A 16,914-nucleotide genomic window follows, 5' to 3' on the forward strand; every position below is an offset into this window, starting at 1 on the left:
GGGGTTGGGTTCCCGGGCACAGAACCGCACCACCCAGCTGTGAGTAGCCATGCTATGGTGGCGGCTCACACAGAAGAACTAGAAGGACCTACAACTAGAATATACAACGATGTAGTGGGGTTTTGAGGAGGAAAAAAAAAGAGAGAGAGAGAAAGGAAGACTGGCAACAGATGTTAGCTCGGGGCGAATCTTTCCCAGAAAAACAAAAAAACGAAAAAGAAAAGGAAGGTTCTTAGCACTGTGACAAAGCCAACTGGTAGAGATAAGAATGGTGACAACAGAGGGTTTAAAATTCTCAAAATGCGCAAATATTACCTTCCTAAAGAGGGTATTATTGCATGTGCTTTGAAAACTCTTGAGCTGTGGAGGAAAAAAAACCACTGCAGACAAAACAGGAAGAAAACTGTGAGGGAGTGTCATTCCCAGGGCCCCTCTGATCATCCTCACTGGCCACCATGGAGACAAGCAGTGGCTTCCCTGAAGCACCTGGGCAGCGGCTTGCCACCCGTGCCTGGACCTCTAGTCCTCATTCATCTGCCTTCCTTTACGTAGAACGCTCAGAATTTGCCATCATCTCCACCAAAACTGACCTTGATGGTGTGAGAGTCCCAGAGCATCTGAACAATGCTTACTTTTAAAAGCAGCAGCTGCATGTGATTGGACATCAAGAAGATGAACACTTCAAGCCAGAGGAAGACAAATGAGCCCATGGAGCAGGGCAAGGCAGACCAGAAAACTGCGGATCGCAACTTTCGCCAAAAATCAGAGCCCTTCCTAGCTCCAGGACTGCCTGTGGTGCCTCAAAAACAAAGCGTATCCTTACAAGCTGGTGGTTCTAAATCATTTGCAGAGCTCCAGCAAAAATACCCAAAACAACAGCAAACAAACCACAAAAAACCCTGCTGTTCCAAGGAAATTTCTTTTCTGAGAGCTAATGAAGTCTGTTCATCTACCCAAACATGAGGGGCTCTGCAAGATGCAGAGAGCACAAGGTAAATGTTGCGCAGGCAGCAAATGTCCTAGAACACCACTGAGGCTAGAAATACACCAAGGTCATTGGTGAAGGTCAGGGCTCCACGCCTCAGCTCTCACGGAAGGAAAGCTTCCAAGACAATATTCAAGAAAAGGAAGTTTCAGGCCATAAATACAACAGGCATTGGTTCTGAACGAGCTTGTGGCCAGTGCCAGGCCAGTTTCCCAAGGCATTTGTATAAGAACGTCCTCCCTTAGAAGGCTGGGTGGGGCCAGGGAAACTTCTCTACCAGCATTGGCTTCTCAAGTAATATGAAACCAGTGCAAATAAACTTGGTTTATTCCAGGTCAGAAATAAAGGTAGCAAAGTCCCCCAGAAATGGCCAGTGGAAATTCAAGATAAATAGGTGTCCACCTCTCTCTTATCCTCTTCTCTTACATGAGTCTCTATAAAAGTTCATCTCCAGGGGCCGGCCCCATGGCCGAGTGGTTAAGTTCGCATGCTCTGCTTTGGCGGCCCAGGGTTTCGCCGGTTCGGATCCTGGGTGCGGACACGGCACCACTCATCAGGCCACGCTGAGGTGGTGTCCCACATAGCATAACTAGAAGGACCCACAACCAAAAAATATACAATGATATACTGGGGGAATTTGGGGAGGAAAAAAAGCAGAAAAGAAGAAGATTGGCAACAATTGTTAGCTCAGGTGCCAATCTTTAAAAGAAAAAAAAGTTCATCTCCATTCAAGGTAACAGAATAGTCTTGTTTTAAACGCTGAATCAGGAACAAAAACTGTTTCTAGGATATACTTCTTTAATTTAGGCATCTAAAACCCCAAGAACCTAAACAAGGCCCCCAAATGAATTTTAGCATTCTATAAGTTATGCCACATCAGAAGAAATGATGGCATCATTCAAAAGAAGGAGGCAGATCTGTATGTACTGACATGGAAGGATGCCCGGGATAAACTGCTGAAAGGCAAAAAGCAAGCTGGAAAGCAAAGTAGAGAGTAATATACCATTTCTGTGAAACAAACTATATACAAGTGTTATAAATATAGACATAGAAATATCTATTTCCACGAGGCATAGTTAAGGGTCAGAATGAACATATACAATCATTAATATTTGCTTCCCTAGGGAAAGGGATTAGAAAGGTAGAGAACTGGGACCAGCCCAGTGGCATAGTGGTTAAGTTCACACGTTCTGCTTCAGCGGCCCGGGGTTTGCCAGTTCAGATCCCAGGTGCGGATATGGCACTGCTTGGCACGCTCTGCTGTGGTAGGCGTCCCACATATAAAGTAGAGGAAGATGGGCATGGATGTTAGCTCAGGGCTAGTCTTCCTCAGCAAAAAGAGGAGGATTGGTTGCAGTTAGCTCAGGGCTAATCTTCCTCAAAAAAAAAAAAAAGAAAAGAAAAGAAAGGTAGAGAACTTTCCCTTCTATTTCATACAGTTCTGCAGTGTTTGCATTTTCTTCTAATAGCCATACATTATTATCCCAATTTTTAAAAATTAAAAACTTTAATAATGTGAACCAGACTGAGTGTGGTGATCATTTCACAATATATAAAAATATCGAATCCTTATGTTGTATACCTGAAATTAGTATGTTACATGTCAATTATACCTCAAATAAAAAAAAAGTTAAAGCAAGATTCTATTAAAGATAATATGAGACTATTCCCAAACCAATGACTTCTCATTATTGCCCTTTAAGCCATAGCTACAATCCCTAACAATAAATGGGGCTGTTTCTAAATGGGCTATCCCTTCATCTGTAGGACAAGGAGAACAGGAAGACACTTGAAACTCAGGAAGGCAACTGAATGAATAGGAGGTGTCATGGACCGCAGGGCAAGAACCACATTCAGTTCTAGGCCTGTGAATCTGAGTATCACAGCACTAGACTAATTCCAGAGAGATGGATGTAGAGACTCACCAGATAGAGGTTATTTTTGTCCTGAAAGGCATACTGTAATTGGGGGATCCAAGGGCTTGTGCTCCGAGATAATATGTTCCGTTCTTCCTCAAAAAATGAAACCTAGGGGAAAAAAAAACCCTTTAGACAATTATAAGATAAAGAATTAAACGTCGGGTGGAGGGCGGATGGCCTTTCCTCTCTCTTTAAGGCCTAACTGATGTCTTTAGTTTAAAAAAAAAAAAAGTCATTACTTAACCCAGCATTCCACAAATCTCATTCATTCACTTACCTTGCTCACAATTTTGCCAGCTCCATATATATCTGTCTGATTATTTACCTAACGCCTTTCTTTTAAGTCACCTCACTTCTTTCCAGTCTAAATCATTCTCTTTCTCTTCATCTTCCCTTCCTTAACAATTCAGTCCTAGAGACATTAGGTGGAGCAGAACAAGGTAAGTATCCATGCCAGGTGGTAGGGAGAGAGAGCCCGGTGACCCAGAACAGGGTGCCAGGACCAAGGAGGGTGAGGAGGGCAGCAACCATGTGTGGGGCAGCCCAATGTAGTGTATCAAGGGCCACGGAGGGTGAGGAAGACATCCACATGTAGGGATGGCCTGGAGCAGGGCATCTGAGCCCATCAAGGGGAGGGAGCAGCAGCAAAGACAGCAGATTGGATGCACACAGATGCATAAAATCAGGAAAAATTTTAAGGGTAATGTCAGAGAAGAGAGTTACAAACATGGAAAGGGTGAGAACTAGAAGGAACTCCATGAAGTTGGACTGGACTTGGAGGTATTGGTGTGAACACATTGTTTTCAGTAATAGAGATAGATGTAGAAATAAAAACAGATGTGTGTGTAGGTAGGTATATTGTATATATATTCATGTGTTCTCTAGCTCTGTCCATTGACACGGGTCTGGGAGCAGTGACATCCCAAATTGCAATGAGAACCCATAGTGCCCAGATCTTGACCCTAGAGCCTGAACACCTTGCTGTACCAGAAAGCAAGACAGTGGTTAAAGACGGGGATATGGCAAAAGAACACAAAAGCCAACCTAAGGAGATTCTCATTGGCCAACTTAGAGACAATCTGAGTACAAAAATATATGACAGTAACAAATTGTAACACATTGACTAAAATGGGAAGACACAAGTCCATACAGATATCAATAAATGAATAAACTGAAAGTTTTATGAGGAATGAGTATTGCCATAGTTTGAAAGTACTTCTCTACAAAATGCTTATGTCATTACAAAGAGGAAAGGAGTAACTCCACGGTGGAGAAGCATGGCAGACAGCATCTTAATCAGCTGATCAAAGTGAACACCATCATGAATGTGACAAACTGAAATTGAGTCACCTGGGGGATGCAATGAGAAGAACAGAGCATCTCATCTGTGACATTCGTGCCAAAGATCTACAGTCTGAATCTAAACTTGAGCAACGCCAGACAAATCTAAATTTTACAAAATAACTGGCTTCTAATCTTCAGAATCGCCAAGATCATGAGAGTCCAGGAAAAATAAAGGAACTGTTCCAGAGTGAATTAGACTAAAGAGACAGGACAAGTAAACGCCATGTGTGATCCTGAACCAGATCCTTTTGCTCTCCAAGACCATGGAACAGTTGGTGAAATTTGAACGGGGTCTGAGGATTAGATGGTGGGAATGCATCATTGTCAGTTCCCTGATTTTGATGATTGGATTGCAGTTCGTAGGAGAACGTCCTTGCAAGAAACACACACTGAGGTGTTTAGAGGTAACAGGGCATCAGGCTGGCAACTTATTCAAATGGTTCAGGAAAACAAGTTACTACTACTGTGTATGACAGTTTTACATGTCAATTTGGCTAGGCAATAGCACCCAGTTATTTAATCACACACTAATCTAGGTGCTGCTGTGAAGGCGTTTTTGTGGACGGTTACCATCTACAATCAGTTGACTTCAAGTAAAGGAAATTATCCTTGATAATCTGGGTGGGCCTCCCCAATCTGTCAAAAGGCCTTAAGAACAAAACAGGTTTCTCTGAGAAATTCTGCCTCAAGATTGCATTGTCAGCTCCTGCCCTACAGATTTTAGACCTTCCAGCCCCCACAATCAGGTAAATCAACTTCTTGAAATAAATAAATTTTATATATGTGTGTGTGTGTATATATGTATACTCAATGTATACATGTACATATATATTTTACATAATGTATAGTATATATACTGTAGAACCCTGACTGATACACTGAACTTGCAACTTTTCTATAATTTGTGATTGTTTCAAAATAAAAATAATTTTAATTATATCTTCTTCTGGTTAGCTCGAACAATAACATCTGTGAAAGTCCCAAGTTTTGATCTGCTGGTTAATATTAAACCATAAATGTTTTAAAATAGTTTCATCCAGGGACTGCCTAAAATCACCTTGCATGCCACCAGTGGCCTATCGAGCACATTTGGGAATCACCAACCCAACCCCGTAAAGCTCCTGCACCCCATTTGCTGATCCTCCTTTTTCCCTGGCACATCACAGTTGTTCGGGGAAGGCTGGCTGAACCGAGCAGTCCACACCTTTGCTTGCTCACCACTGACTCCTTGTCTGCCCCCTGCAGCTTCCATTAAAATAAACGGTCTCTGAGGACCTCTTCCGGCTCTCAAAGAGCTTGGGCAGGTGTGCTGGCCTCTCCGAGGTGACAGGCCTTGTTTGCAGGACACTACCTCTCCCTACCTGCTCTCTGGCATGTCCTTTCACTCATGCCCTGTGCTGGCTTCTCTTCTCATGCCCTTAAATTCTGCAGCCTCGCTATGGCTCAGTTAAGGACCCTACTTTTCTTTCACGTTCACCCTCTTAAGGAATAGATGTGTGGCTTTCATTAGCTCCTATATGTGTATGATTTTAAAAACCCCAGCCCACACCTCACACACAATCATCTCAGGCCATTCACCTGGAGGAAGGCACACCTATTTGAATGTCTCTACTGCTTGCCTGCTTTATGGCATGCCGGATTATTTTCTTTTTACATGCACTACTTCCCATATGAAACATAAACATCACAAGGTCGGGGCTGCATCTAATGCCTCTTCTCAAGGACCTAGAAACACACCAAACACGACAGGGGCTCGGTAGGTGTGTACTGATGACAGATGGTTCTGAGGTGTTGGGAGGTTGAGTGAGCATCCTCCACTCCTGTTTTTCAAATGATGTGCAACGTCCTGTCATGCTTCCTTTCTGAGCAGTTGCTCACATTTCATTCCTAAACACAGGGCGCATCATTCTTGGACTCCGACAAGCAGCTTCCTGCCCTCCGCTGCTATTTTGATCAGAGGCCCCACAATGTCACTGAAGTCTTTAGACTCTGATCCCAACCTCCTTCTTCCAAAAGCCTATATGATCCCCAACCACCTCACAAATTAAACTGCAATTCCAAAAAACGGTTCTTGGAGGAATGGTGAGTTACTGCTTAATGGGTATAGAGTTTCTGCTTGGGATGATGAACAAGTTCTAGAAATGGATAGTGATTACGGTTGCACAACACTGTGAATTCACTTAGTACCAATGAATTATACCTTAAAAACGGTTAAAGTGGTAAATTTTACATTACATATATTTTATCACAATATCAAAAGGTTGTTGAGATTTTCCACCAATTACTCTCTCCCCACCTAAATGTCCTTATTCCCCCCCCCCCCATTTCCCAGTCTATTTGTTCTAAACCACTAAAAACAAAAACCGAAAAACACATCTGCATAGCATTCTAGTACTCAACCCTCCGGAACGTCCCACACGCCATACCTCTATCTGGCGCATTCTCGTCACTTCTCTCTGCCCAGAACCCACATTCCTCTCAGCAGTGTGAACTTTCCCTAACTCACCCACATCTCTCCTCACTCCATCGTTTTGTGAATATGCTAACTGCTCTTCCCTTCTGGGATGCTTTAGCTCGTAAATGCCTGCTTTACGTATTTGCATTTTTCCTCCACGTTCCAAGGTTGTTTTTAAACCCTGAAACTAACAGCTATGGAGCTTCAATTCCGCTTGCAGGCTTCCCACAGAGCCGGGTACATTATGAGACACATGATGTGCACTCGAACGTCTGTAACTAATAAATTACTCTCTGAACTCCACGGCTGATGGCTGTCTCTCTAGAAACACGGCAAATAAATCAATATGTCTGGAGCAGCAGCCTTGTTTAAAAGAAAGAAAAATACCACAACCAAAAAGATAACTTCTTCCCTGCTCTCAAATAAGCAACTCCCTAGCCACATAACAATTTTATTTAATTTCTTCAATGGCCTGTTTTAAAATCAAACACACACACCCACAACACAAATACATAAAAATGTGTACAAAAGCAACCGCTATCTGCTTCACCCCACAATATGCATATTTGTGAATCCCCAGCTGATGGTCATGAAAGATCATCTTAAATTCATTAGTTAAAAGGCCAAGTTCGCTCTGAATAAAATACAACTACAGAACATGACAAAGAAACCAAGGAGAGCTTGTGAGCCTTCAAAATGAGTCAATATCAGGTCAAGAAGAGCTAAGAACGCGAGAGACCTTTCTGCCCGGGCAACCGTAATTAACTAGAGAGTCACAGAGGAAAATCTGCTCCATCCCAGGCTCAATTCAGCAGATCATCGTCTCTGCAATGAACATTCTGGTACAGAAAGGGGAAAGGGCGGGATGTTAAAATGGTCCTACCTGCTCCTGGGCCAACAAGGCCTGCTTCTTCATGACTTTCATGGCATAGATATCCCCGGTTGCTCGCTCTCTTACCACCTGCACTTCGGCAAAGTGACCAGAACCTACGAGACTTCTGACTTCAAAGTCCTTTGCCGAAGGCTGGAGCTCCTGTAACTCAGCTATGGTGTCAGAATCTGCAAAAGATGGAAGAGTTACTCCCAGGTAAATAAAGCACTTCAAATACTTGCATCCTTAGGAAAGCAGAAGAAAAAAGAAAGAAAAGTGTTATGTCTTCCCTCACTGTCAAAAGACATTTAGTCACTTTCTCATCCGTCAAGAATAATTATAAAATCAGCACAAAAGTGTTTTTATATGTTAAGTTAAAATTAAGGGCTCCAAAAATTCCAAAGCACAGTTTCCATGGTAGCTATAATTTGAATCCTGTAGACTTAGAAAATAGGAGGAGAACACAAATCATGCTTTTCTCCCTCCTCTCTGAAGGTAGCAGGACAGTGTTTGGCCAGACAAGCTCATCAACATTTAGACCAGTTTATAATGTGATGTAAGCAACATGCTTCCTGTCTTAATCAACGCTGGAGTTGACTTCAGATCATTCTATTCTGATTACCTGTGCTCTGCTCAGTTTTCTCCCACCAGCCGGTTTTATCTCCCTTGGATTGTGTCATGAAGAGTAATGCCTTCCTTGCCTTAATATTTGGCAGTGCTACCAAAAAAAGCCTTAGCCCAAGGAACCAAATGGAGCCCTGACATTTGCTCCGCAGAGCTGGCATGTCACACATCTGGAAGGGTTTGCAACCATCTTTTTCTTAACGTACACTCTTATTCCTTCTCCCAGTGCAGTCTCTCAGTTGGTGTCTTAGTCTGCTTGAGCTGCTACAACAAAATACCACAGACGAGGTAGCTTAAACAACAGGCACTTAATCCTCATAGTTCTGGAGGCTGGGAAGTCCAAGACCCAAGAGCCGACAGAGTCAGTTCCTGGAGAGGGCCCGATTCCTGGTTTGCAGAGGGCTGCCTTCTCACTGTGTCCTCACATGGCAGGGAGAGGGGGCGCTCTGGTCTCTCTTCCTCTTCTTATAAGGATGCTAATCTCATCATGAGGGCCCCACTCTCACGATCTCATCTAAATCTAATTGCCAAAGGCTCCACCTCCAGATACCACCACATTGGGGGTACAAACACTCAGTTCCTAACAGTTGGAGATCCTCAGCGTATGAAGTATGGACTAAATGGATGGCAGATTTGGAATCTAACATACATTTTTTAACACTCGAAGAAGACTAAGCTGGCGCATTGCTGGATAGGCAATGACTCTAATGACCCGCAAGAATGGAAGGAAGCGGCTGTGGCTGACCAAAAGATTCAGTCCTGCACGTTACAGGGCAACTGCATCATATACAGGGGTTACACTCCAGAGGAAGACAAGAGAAACACATAATCAAGATTATCCTGGCAAACCCCTCAGAAAGGTGCCATGTTGAAGACCAAGAGACTTGAAATTCCACATGGACACTGGAGTCCTCCAGGCACGGGAGTGGATCGCCATTTCTGTCGTTGGGCTCCAGATAAAGTTGGGAGCTACATTCTCTCAGCAAGACGTTCACATAATGAGAGGGACCGAGTTGAACAAAGAGAAAAGCCGTTTTATACCCATGGTCATTGAGCGGCATATTGATGAATTAGCCAACGCAATTTTAATTGTTACCCATCCCTTTATTGCGTGGGTGGAGTTGCATTAACTTGGATCAAAAGCACATATGATGAACTCCACTGCACAGAGTGTCTTCCCACCCACAGACCACACCTCTCACTTCAGCTAGTCATCCTGAAAACACCTTCCTTTGGTCCCTTGGGGAATCAGGCGAGAGCAGTGGGTAGATCCACATTAATTCATCGTGACCACCGTAAAAAATAAATCTAGAGCGCCTACACGGAGAATTCCATGCAGAAACAAAACTGAAAGCTGTACAATATTTTCCTTTTGCCCTGACATCACTGTGCCAAGCCCTGTCTTTCTTCCCTGTCCTTTTCCAAGTTTCTTTCAGATCAAGTGTTTGAGTTTTAAATTATAATTCCCCATATATGCTGGCTTGCAACTTTCTGAGTTGAACCTGATTTCATTATTGCTTTCACACGAGGCCAATCTCTCCTGATTCTCTGTTAGGCTTGGGGCCCCCAAGTTTCTTGCAGCCTTGTCCAACTTAATAACTCTAGGTCCGTCACTGGCAACTACGAGGCATCTCAATCACACAAGTAGACAAATTGCTCACAGGCAAAACCAGCCTGATGTTCTCAGAATTCCGAGACGCCATTCCAAATCGCAATGTCTTTTCCAAAGGCTTTGGATTATTAAGTTGAACAGGTGAGACACTAAACTCAAGTCTATGACTATAAAAAAAAAAAAACCACCTTCACAACTTCTCTCCATACCAGCAGCTTCTGTGACTCCAAAAACCACATCTCCCTTCATCCCTGCACATTGTTAGTCACAGTATTTAAGAGCCCAATGGGTACTGAACATTGAGGTAGAGCTAAAGACCCAAAGCACAGTAATGAAAACACAGTCAACAAGTGACTTTGGCAGATAAACATTTGGACCCACAGGGCAAAAGCCAACTCAGCTGAGTGTATTGCTTCCTTTTTTTGAAATTCAGAAATCCAACATCTCGACTTCTAGGAATCCATCCTTCACAGAAACACTAGCACATGTGCTCAAAAAAGAGACATATGAAGATGCTCATGATGAGCACTGCTTGTAACAGAAAAATAATCAGAAACAAGCTAAAGGTCCATTAATGGGAAAGTGGAATCAACCTGAAAGTCCACCCACATAAAAGAATATTAGGCACACGTTTAGAAGAATGAGGTAGCTCGTTCTCCACCAGAACACATGTTCTTTAAGGGTGGGGATTCTTGTCTGTTTTGATCACTACTGTAAACCTAGTACCTAAAACAAAACCGGGCACAGAGCAAGTGCGTCATAAATATTTGTTGAGTCAATATATCGCTAAGTGAGCAGAGCTGGTGGCAAGACATTACACGCATATGATCCATTTTGTGTAAAATTAAACAAGAGTGACGTTAGAACATGCATGGAAAAGGGGTGATAATCGCTACAGCGAGCTGATTGGTACCCGGGGATGCATTACACCGGCCCTCCGTATCCTCAGTTTCTGTATCTGCAGATTCAACCAACCTTGGACCGAAAGGACTACAGCGGTTGCATCTGTAGTTCTTGTCATTGTTCCCTAAACAATACAGTATAACAACTATTTGCATAGCATTTACATTGCATTAGGAATTATAAGTAATCTAGAGATGATTTAAAGTATACAGAGGATGTTCATAGGTTATATGCAAATACTACACCAGTTTACATAAGGGACTTGAGCATCTGTAGATTTTGGTATCTGCAGAGGATCCTGGAACCAATCCCCTGAGGATACCGGGGGACGACTGTCCCATTCTCTTTACCTTTAGATATGTTTGAAAATTTCCATAACAAATATTTTATAAAGACAAAAAAAAATTGCCACACTATGCGCCAAACTGTTAACAGTGGTTATCTCAGACAGGTAAGATTTTGAGGGATTTTTCTCTCACTTTGACCTTTTATGTTTAACTTTGTATTATGTTTACAATTAGGAAAAAAACCTTAAAATTATAATTTGCCCATAAGTACTAAAGTTGTGAGCATACAGAAGTTTTTGCCTACAGTGAATGGAGCTGAAAGAGGGTGGAATTTCAGCTACTGTCAAATCACCAAGAATAGCCCAACTTTGACAATTATCAACACTTTCCTTTGCATGTTTTAATATCACACTTGTTTATTTTTTACACAAATTATAGGATATTATGCTTGAGGCTTTGCCACTTACTTTGTTCGTTTAGCAATATAATCATTCAACCAATATTTATTGAGCATCTACTATGTGCCAGATACTGTCTTAGGCACTGGGGATAGAATAGTAATTAAGAAACAGAAATCCCTTCCCTGGTTCCCAGATGCTGGTTCCCTGCCCTCCCTTGGCCGGAGCCAAGGACGTTGCTTCAGGGCTATACTCTCTGTCTCATTTCCTCCAACAGTCCCCAAAGAAATCTCCATCTCTACCACAAGACTCAAGAAACCCAGGCCATAGCAGCTGTTGGACCCTTCTTCCCGTGGAAAAACGAAGCTTACTTTCCAAAACAGACACTCGAAAGGGGGAAAAAAATTACTAATGCAATCACCCTTTTTCAATCATAGCCTCTCAACCATTCTCTCCAGGAAGCCTCTTCAAAAATATGAAGCAGCTCCCTGAAAGAATTCTATTACAAAAATCTTCCTTTCACTAAGCCTAGCCCCCTGATTACTGAATGAGCGGAGAAGATCAACAGCTTTAAAGTAAGCAGAGGGCAGTCTCAAGACTAATGAAGGCGGCTATCGATGGCTCGGTCAATTGGCCTCTTACACAATCTCCCTTTCCTTCCCACTCCGTGCTTGAGAATTTAAATATTCAAGAAAATAGGTGGGAGTTTATTCAAACAAATATGGAATAACGAACAAACACGCCAAGTACATTTTAAAATTAAGGATAAACAATATATTAAATGTTGGTGAAGTTTATAGCTATCCTTACCGGGTAACATTTAGCGAGTGTCTCCATGTGCCAGGAAACACGCTAAGCCTGGTCTGTGCACTAACTCATCCAATCCCCACAAAGCCTTATTAGATACGCATTTTGCAGATGAGAAAATTGAGAACAGAAGGGGTACGCATAAATATCAAAGGTCCCTGGAGTGGACATACATCAATTTTACCTACCCACAACTCCCAGCTCCTTTGGGTGCTTGCACATCCTCTATTCCACGAGGCCCTGGTAATCACAGTGCCCTGAACCCCCAGGCACCCAGATGAGGCTGATCACAATACTTCACATCCTGGCCCAGCGATTACTCAAGGGGTGGGCAAAGGACCCAAAGCAGAGCCAATGAGAGTCCTCTCTGGGATTGTTATTAATATAGATAGTGGAAGATAAACATTGGGCAGGGTGGTAGCCAGTCTCCAAAGATGGTGCCCAATGAACCACGCCTCCTGCAATTCATGCCCTTGTGTAGTTCCCTGGCACATGGAATCTGGGCAGCCCTCTGACTCATTTCAAACAATAGAAAGTGGCCAAAGAAACCCTATGTTCCTCCCAGGCCTATGCCCTATAAGGCCTGGCAGCTTCCACTTTCGTGCTTGTGGAAACCCTGAGGTACCATGTAGGAAGTCAAGACACCTCTGCTAGAGAGACCATGTAGATCAGAGGTCAGCATGATTTTTCTTAAAAGCGCTGGACAGTAAATATTTCAGGTTTCGTAGGCCCTATGATCTCAGTTCAGACTACTCAAATGCCTTGTAATGTGAAAGCAGCCACAGCAGTGCATAAACAAATGGGCATGGCTGTGTTCCGGTAAAACTGTTTACAACGCAGGCATTCCAGGCTGTAGTCGGCTGACCCCTTATGGAGAGACCACATGGAGGAGCCTCATGGAGAACAAGAGGCTGTGAGACTTCAAGAGAGAAAGGCCCAGTCGTCCCAGAGTCCCAGCTAAGCCCAGCCTTCCAGCCAACATGCCAGACATTGAGCGAGCTATCAGAACATTCCAGAAGACAGCGCCACCCCTCTCCCGTCCCCCATGGCTAGAATCATGGCCTACGTCTCAAGGAGCAGAGGAATCCCCAGCTGAGCCCAGCTAACCCACAGAATCGGGAGAGGTAACACAATGATTATCATTTCAAGCTACTAAGTTCAGGGTGGTTGGTTGCACCACAAAGTCATATATGACGGGGTTTCTCAAATTTGACATTATTGACATTCTGGGCAGATAATTCTGTGTTGTGAGGGACTGTCCTTGTGCATTGTAGGATGTGCAGCAGCATCTCTGGCCTCACTCATTAGATGCCAGTAGCAACGTCCTCCCCAGTTTTGACAACCAAACATGTCTCCAGACATTGTCAAGTATCCCTGGGCGCACAAAATCAGCACTGGTCAAAAAACACTGGTATAAAGTCAAAAACAGCAGCCTCCCCACCACGTGGAAGTCAAGCACAGTTAAGAGCAGGGCTGACTTAAGACTTTCATAGGCCCTCCCCGGGGACTTCCGCCTGGGCAGCCTCTTCACCCATAAAGCAAAAATCAAAAATTGTATTTTATGACTGCATTGGGATAAAGATGAACATATTACAGAATCATGATACATTATTATTATAGCCATATTTTTATGATTTTAAAATAGATCAAAATTAAACTAAAGAAAATAAATTAAATTTATTAAAATTCAATATTGTGAGACCTAAGCACTACGCCTACTATACCTAATGGATAAGTCAGCCCTGCGTGGGTGGACGGCTGGGCCAAAGGACATCATTTAAGTCCCTGGAACCAGCCATGCCTAAAGTTAGACCCATCCCTGGATTATTCAGTTTCATGAGCCATATTCACTTTTTGGCCCGAGCTAGTTTGAGTCGAGTTTCTGTCGCTTGTGACCCAGGGGTCTGACTTTACCGGTCTCCCAACTGCAACACATGAAAACGGACCATGAAGGTGGGTCTAAGACCAGAGTTTTCACCCACTCCACTAACCACTAACGCATTCTGCCTCTGGCATCCTGCCAGTTTTCTCTAGCAGCACAGTTTTCAAGAAAAAGTTCCCCAAACTTACACTTCCGGACAAAGTTGCTCACATGTTTAATCTTCATCAGAGCAGGCTGACTGCATTCTTCAAAGAGAACAAAGAGGGCATCTAATATTCCTTCTCGGGAAAGAGGAGACATCTGCTGTTGACTCATAAAGGGTGGTTTCCCCTAAAAACAGCAAACAGCAGATGGAGACACTGTCAATAATGAAAAGCTTTGATCAATAACATCCACACAGAGTAAATTACAAGCCACCAACTCAACTAGCTGCTCACGACACACGCTAACAGCACAATTCCGTGGCTTCATTCTTTAGAGCGACATCAACTGACGGTCATTAAGTTCTCACTTGTACGATTCCATTACTGTGGGTTCTTTCACCAGCACCCAGGAAGAAAAACTTCACAAGCTCGCTGTTAATAAGAAAAGGCCCTTCTTTCTTAACGGTCTGAGGCTCGTGGAAACATTTACTCTGGACCCTGCTGGTCCTGACATGTCTCCACGTCTCTACAACAGGAAACAACGATTGCCACTTCTTTCAAATGTGCCCAGAGGTCTGTTATTACGACTTCAGTTTCTTTAACTCACTCAAACAATCTAGAGTAGAGTGAATGGAGTGACTATATTAAAGCTGAATTTATTCAAGATCTGGAGGAACAGTTGAAACCGGCAGACTGTATCTAGCCCACAGACATGCTTTGTTTGGCCTGTAGTATTTAAAATAATTTGAATTATCTGCCAGTATTGAAAAATCAAGAGGTTTCACCAAAAATGGGGGGGAGGGGTTTGGCTTCTCTTGAAACACTGGCAGATCTAGCAACATGGCCGCACATTCCTGCCTGTTGATGCTGAGCTGAAGCTGAGTAACACTCCTCCGGGTAGCGAATGTGTTCTGCATTCCACCGCAGCCCTGACCTGCAGTCTTCCATCTGGTCCGCTTGACTCATTTATACTCACTGCCTGGCCCCCAAAGATATGAGTTTGCAACTCCTGGTCCAGAGCAATGGTTCCCATGTGCCAGGCCATGGATTGGGGCGGGGGGCGGGGGGGGTCTCTCTGCAAAGATGGCCATAAACAGTTTTTCTAACTCTGAAGGCACTTGCTGCTGCTCCATCATCTAAGGGAGTCTGTCTCCCTCCCCCTGAATCTGTGCTGTCTCTGTAACTCACTTCAACCAACAGAACATCACATAAGTGACACTGTACCAGTGCTGGGTGGAGCCCTTAAAAAGTCTGGCAGCTTCTGCGTTTGGTCTTTTGGGAAGCCAGCCACCACGTAAAGAAGTATGGGCTAGACCAGGGATCAGCAAACTATGATCCATGGGCCAAATCTGGCCAACTGCCTGTTTTTATAAATAGAGCTTTACTGGAACACAGCCACGCCCATTAATTTACATCCTGTCTATGGCTGGTTTTGTGCTACAATGGCAGAGTTGAGTCGTTGCAAGAGACCATGTGGCCTACAGAGCCTAAAATATTTGATACCCACAGAAAAAAATTACAAGCCCTGGGTTAGACTTACTGAATAATGGAAGAGTTCATAAAGAAGAGAGGTCAGGAGAAAGAACTCTGAGGCACCCCAGCTGGCAGTCAGCACCCAGATGTTCCAGCCCCAGCCAAGCTCCAAACTCAAGATGGCCCCTTGAGTGACCTCAGCTGACGTCACAGGGTGGAACAGAAGAAGCGCCTGGTTGAATCCAGCAGCCAACTCACAGAATCATAAGAAAAATTAAATCATTGTTGCTTTAAACTTTGTGAGTGGTTTGTTACACAGCTCTGGATAACAGAAACAGACTGGCTACATGTGAATCATCTGGAGAACTTAACTGGAAAAAAACACAAAAAACAGACTCTCTGATCCTATCCCCAACCTATTGAATTGGAATTTTCCAGTTTGTAGCTTAGAATCTGTTTTATTAACACGGCCCCCAAGAGATTCAAACCTCAACTAGATTTGTACAGCACTGGGTCACAAGACCACAATATCTGTCACTTAGTAGTTCTGCCACTAACTCAGAAATACAGTAAGATTCTTTGTTTCTTCTCTTCTTTAATGAGTTTAGACTAGAGCAGCAATTCCCAAATACAGTACTGATTCTTTTTTGTTTCTTTTTTTTTGAGGAAGATTAGCCCTGAGCTACCATCTGCTGCCAATACTCCTCTTTTTGCTGAGGAAGACTGGCACTGAGCTAACATCTGCTGCCAATCCTCCTCTTTTTGCTGAGGAAGACTGGCCCTGAGCTAACATCCATACCCATCTTCCTCTACTTTATATGTGGGATGCCACCACAGAATGGCATGCCAAGCGGTGCCATGTCCGCACCCAGGATCCAAACCAGCAAACCCTGGGCCACCAAAGTGGAACATGCACACTTAACCACTGCGCCACCAGGCCAGCCCCTGAATTTTCTTTTTCAGATTTTATTTTTTTCCTTTCTCTCCCCAAAGCCCCCCAGTACACAGTTGTATATTCTTACACCCACAGTTGTGGGTCCCTCTAGTTGTGGTATATGGGACGCCACCTCAGCATGGCCTGATGAGCGGTGCCATGTCCACGCCCAGGATTCGAACCAGTGAAACCCTGGGCCGCCACAGCAGAGCATGTGAACTTAACCACTCAGCCACAGGGTTGGCCCCTACAGTACTGATTCTTAACAAAGTTTTCA

The 16,914-nt window shown here is 43.7% G+C and overlaps 1 protein-coding gene across 13 annotated transcripts in view; it reads right to left on the minus strand.

Moving 5' to 3' along the window:
- The window catches only part of CIT (citron rho-interacting serine/threonine kinase), a 154,492-nt gene that overhangs the window by 133,471 nt on the left and 4,107 nt on the right, over window positions 1-16,914 (minus strand). For 12 of the 13 annotated variants that reach the window (XM_070516170.1, XM_070516169.1, XM_070516168.1 and 9 more), the window contains exons 3-5: window positions 14,276-14,417; window positions 7,587-7,762; window positions 2,911-3,012 (exon numbers count right to left, since the gene is read on the minus strand). In XM_070516170.1, coding sequence (XP_070372271.1) covers window positions 2,911-3,012; window positions 7,587-7,762; window positions 14,276-14,417 — 420 coding nt within the window. Of the gene's footprint in view, window positions 1-2,910; window positions 3,013-7,586; window positions 7,763-14,275; window positions 14,418-16,914 lie in introns of those variants that run through there. The other variant, XM_070516171.1, reaches the window with a different exon arrangement.

This window comes from Equus asinus, chromosome 8, assembly GCF_041296235.1.
Source record: "Equus asinus isolate D_3611 breed Donkey chromosome 8, EquAss-T2T_v2, whole genome shotgun sequence".
NCBI lineage: Eukaryota > Metazoa > Chordata > Mammalia > Perissodactyla > Equidae > Equus > Equus asinus.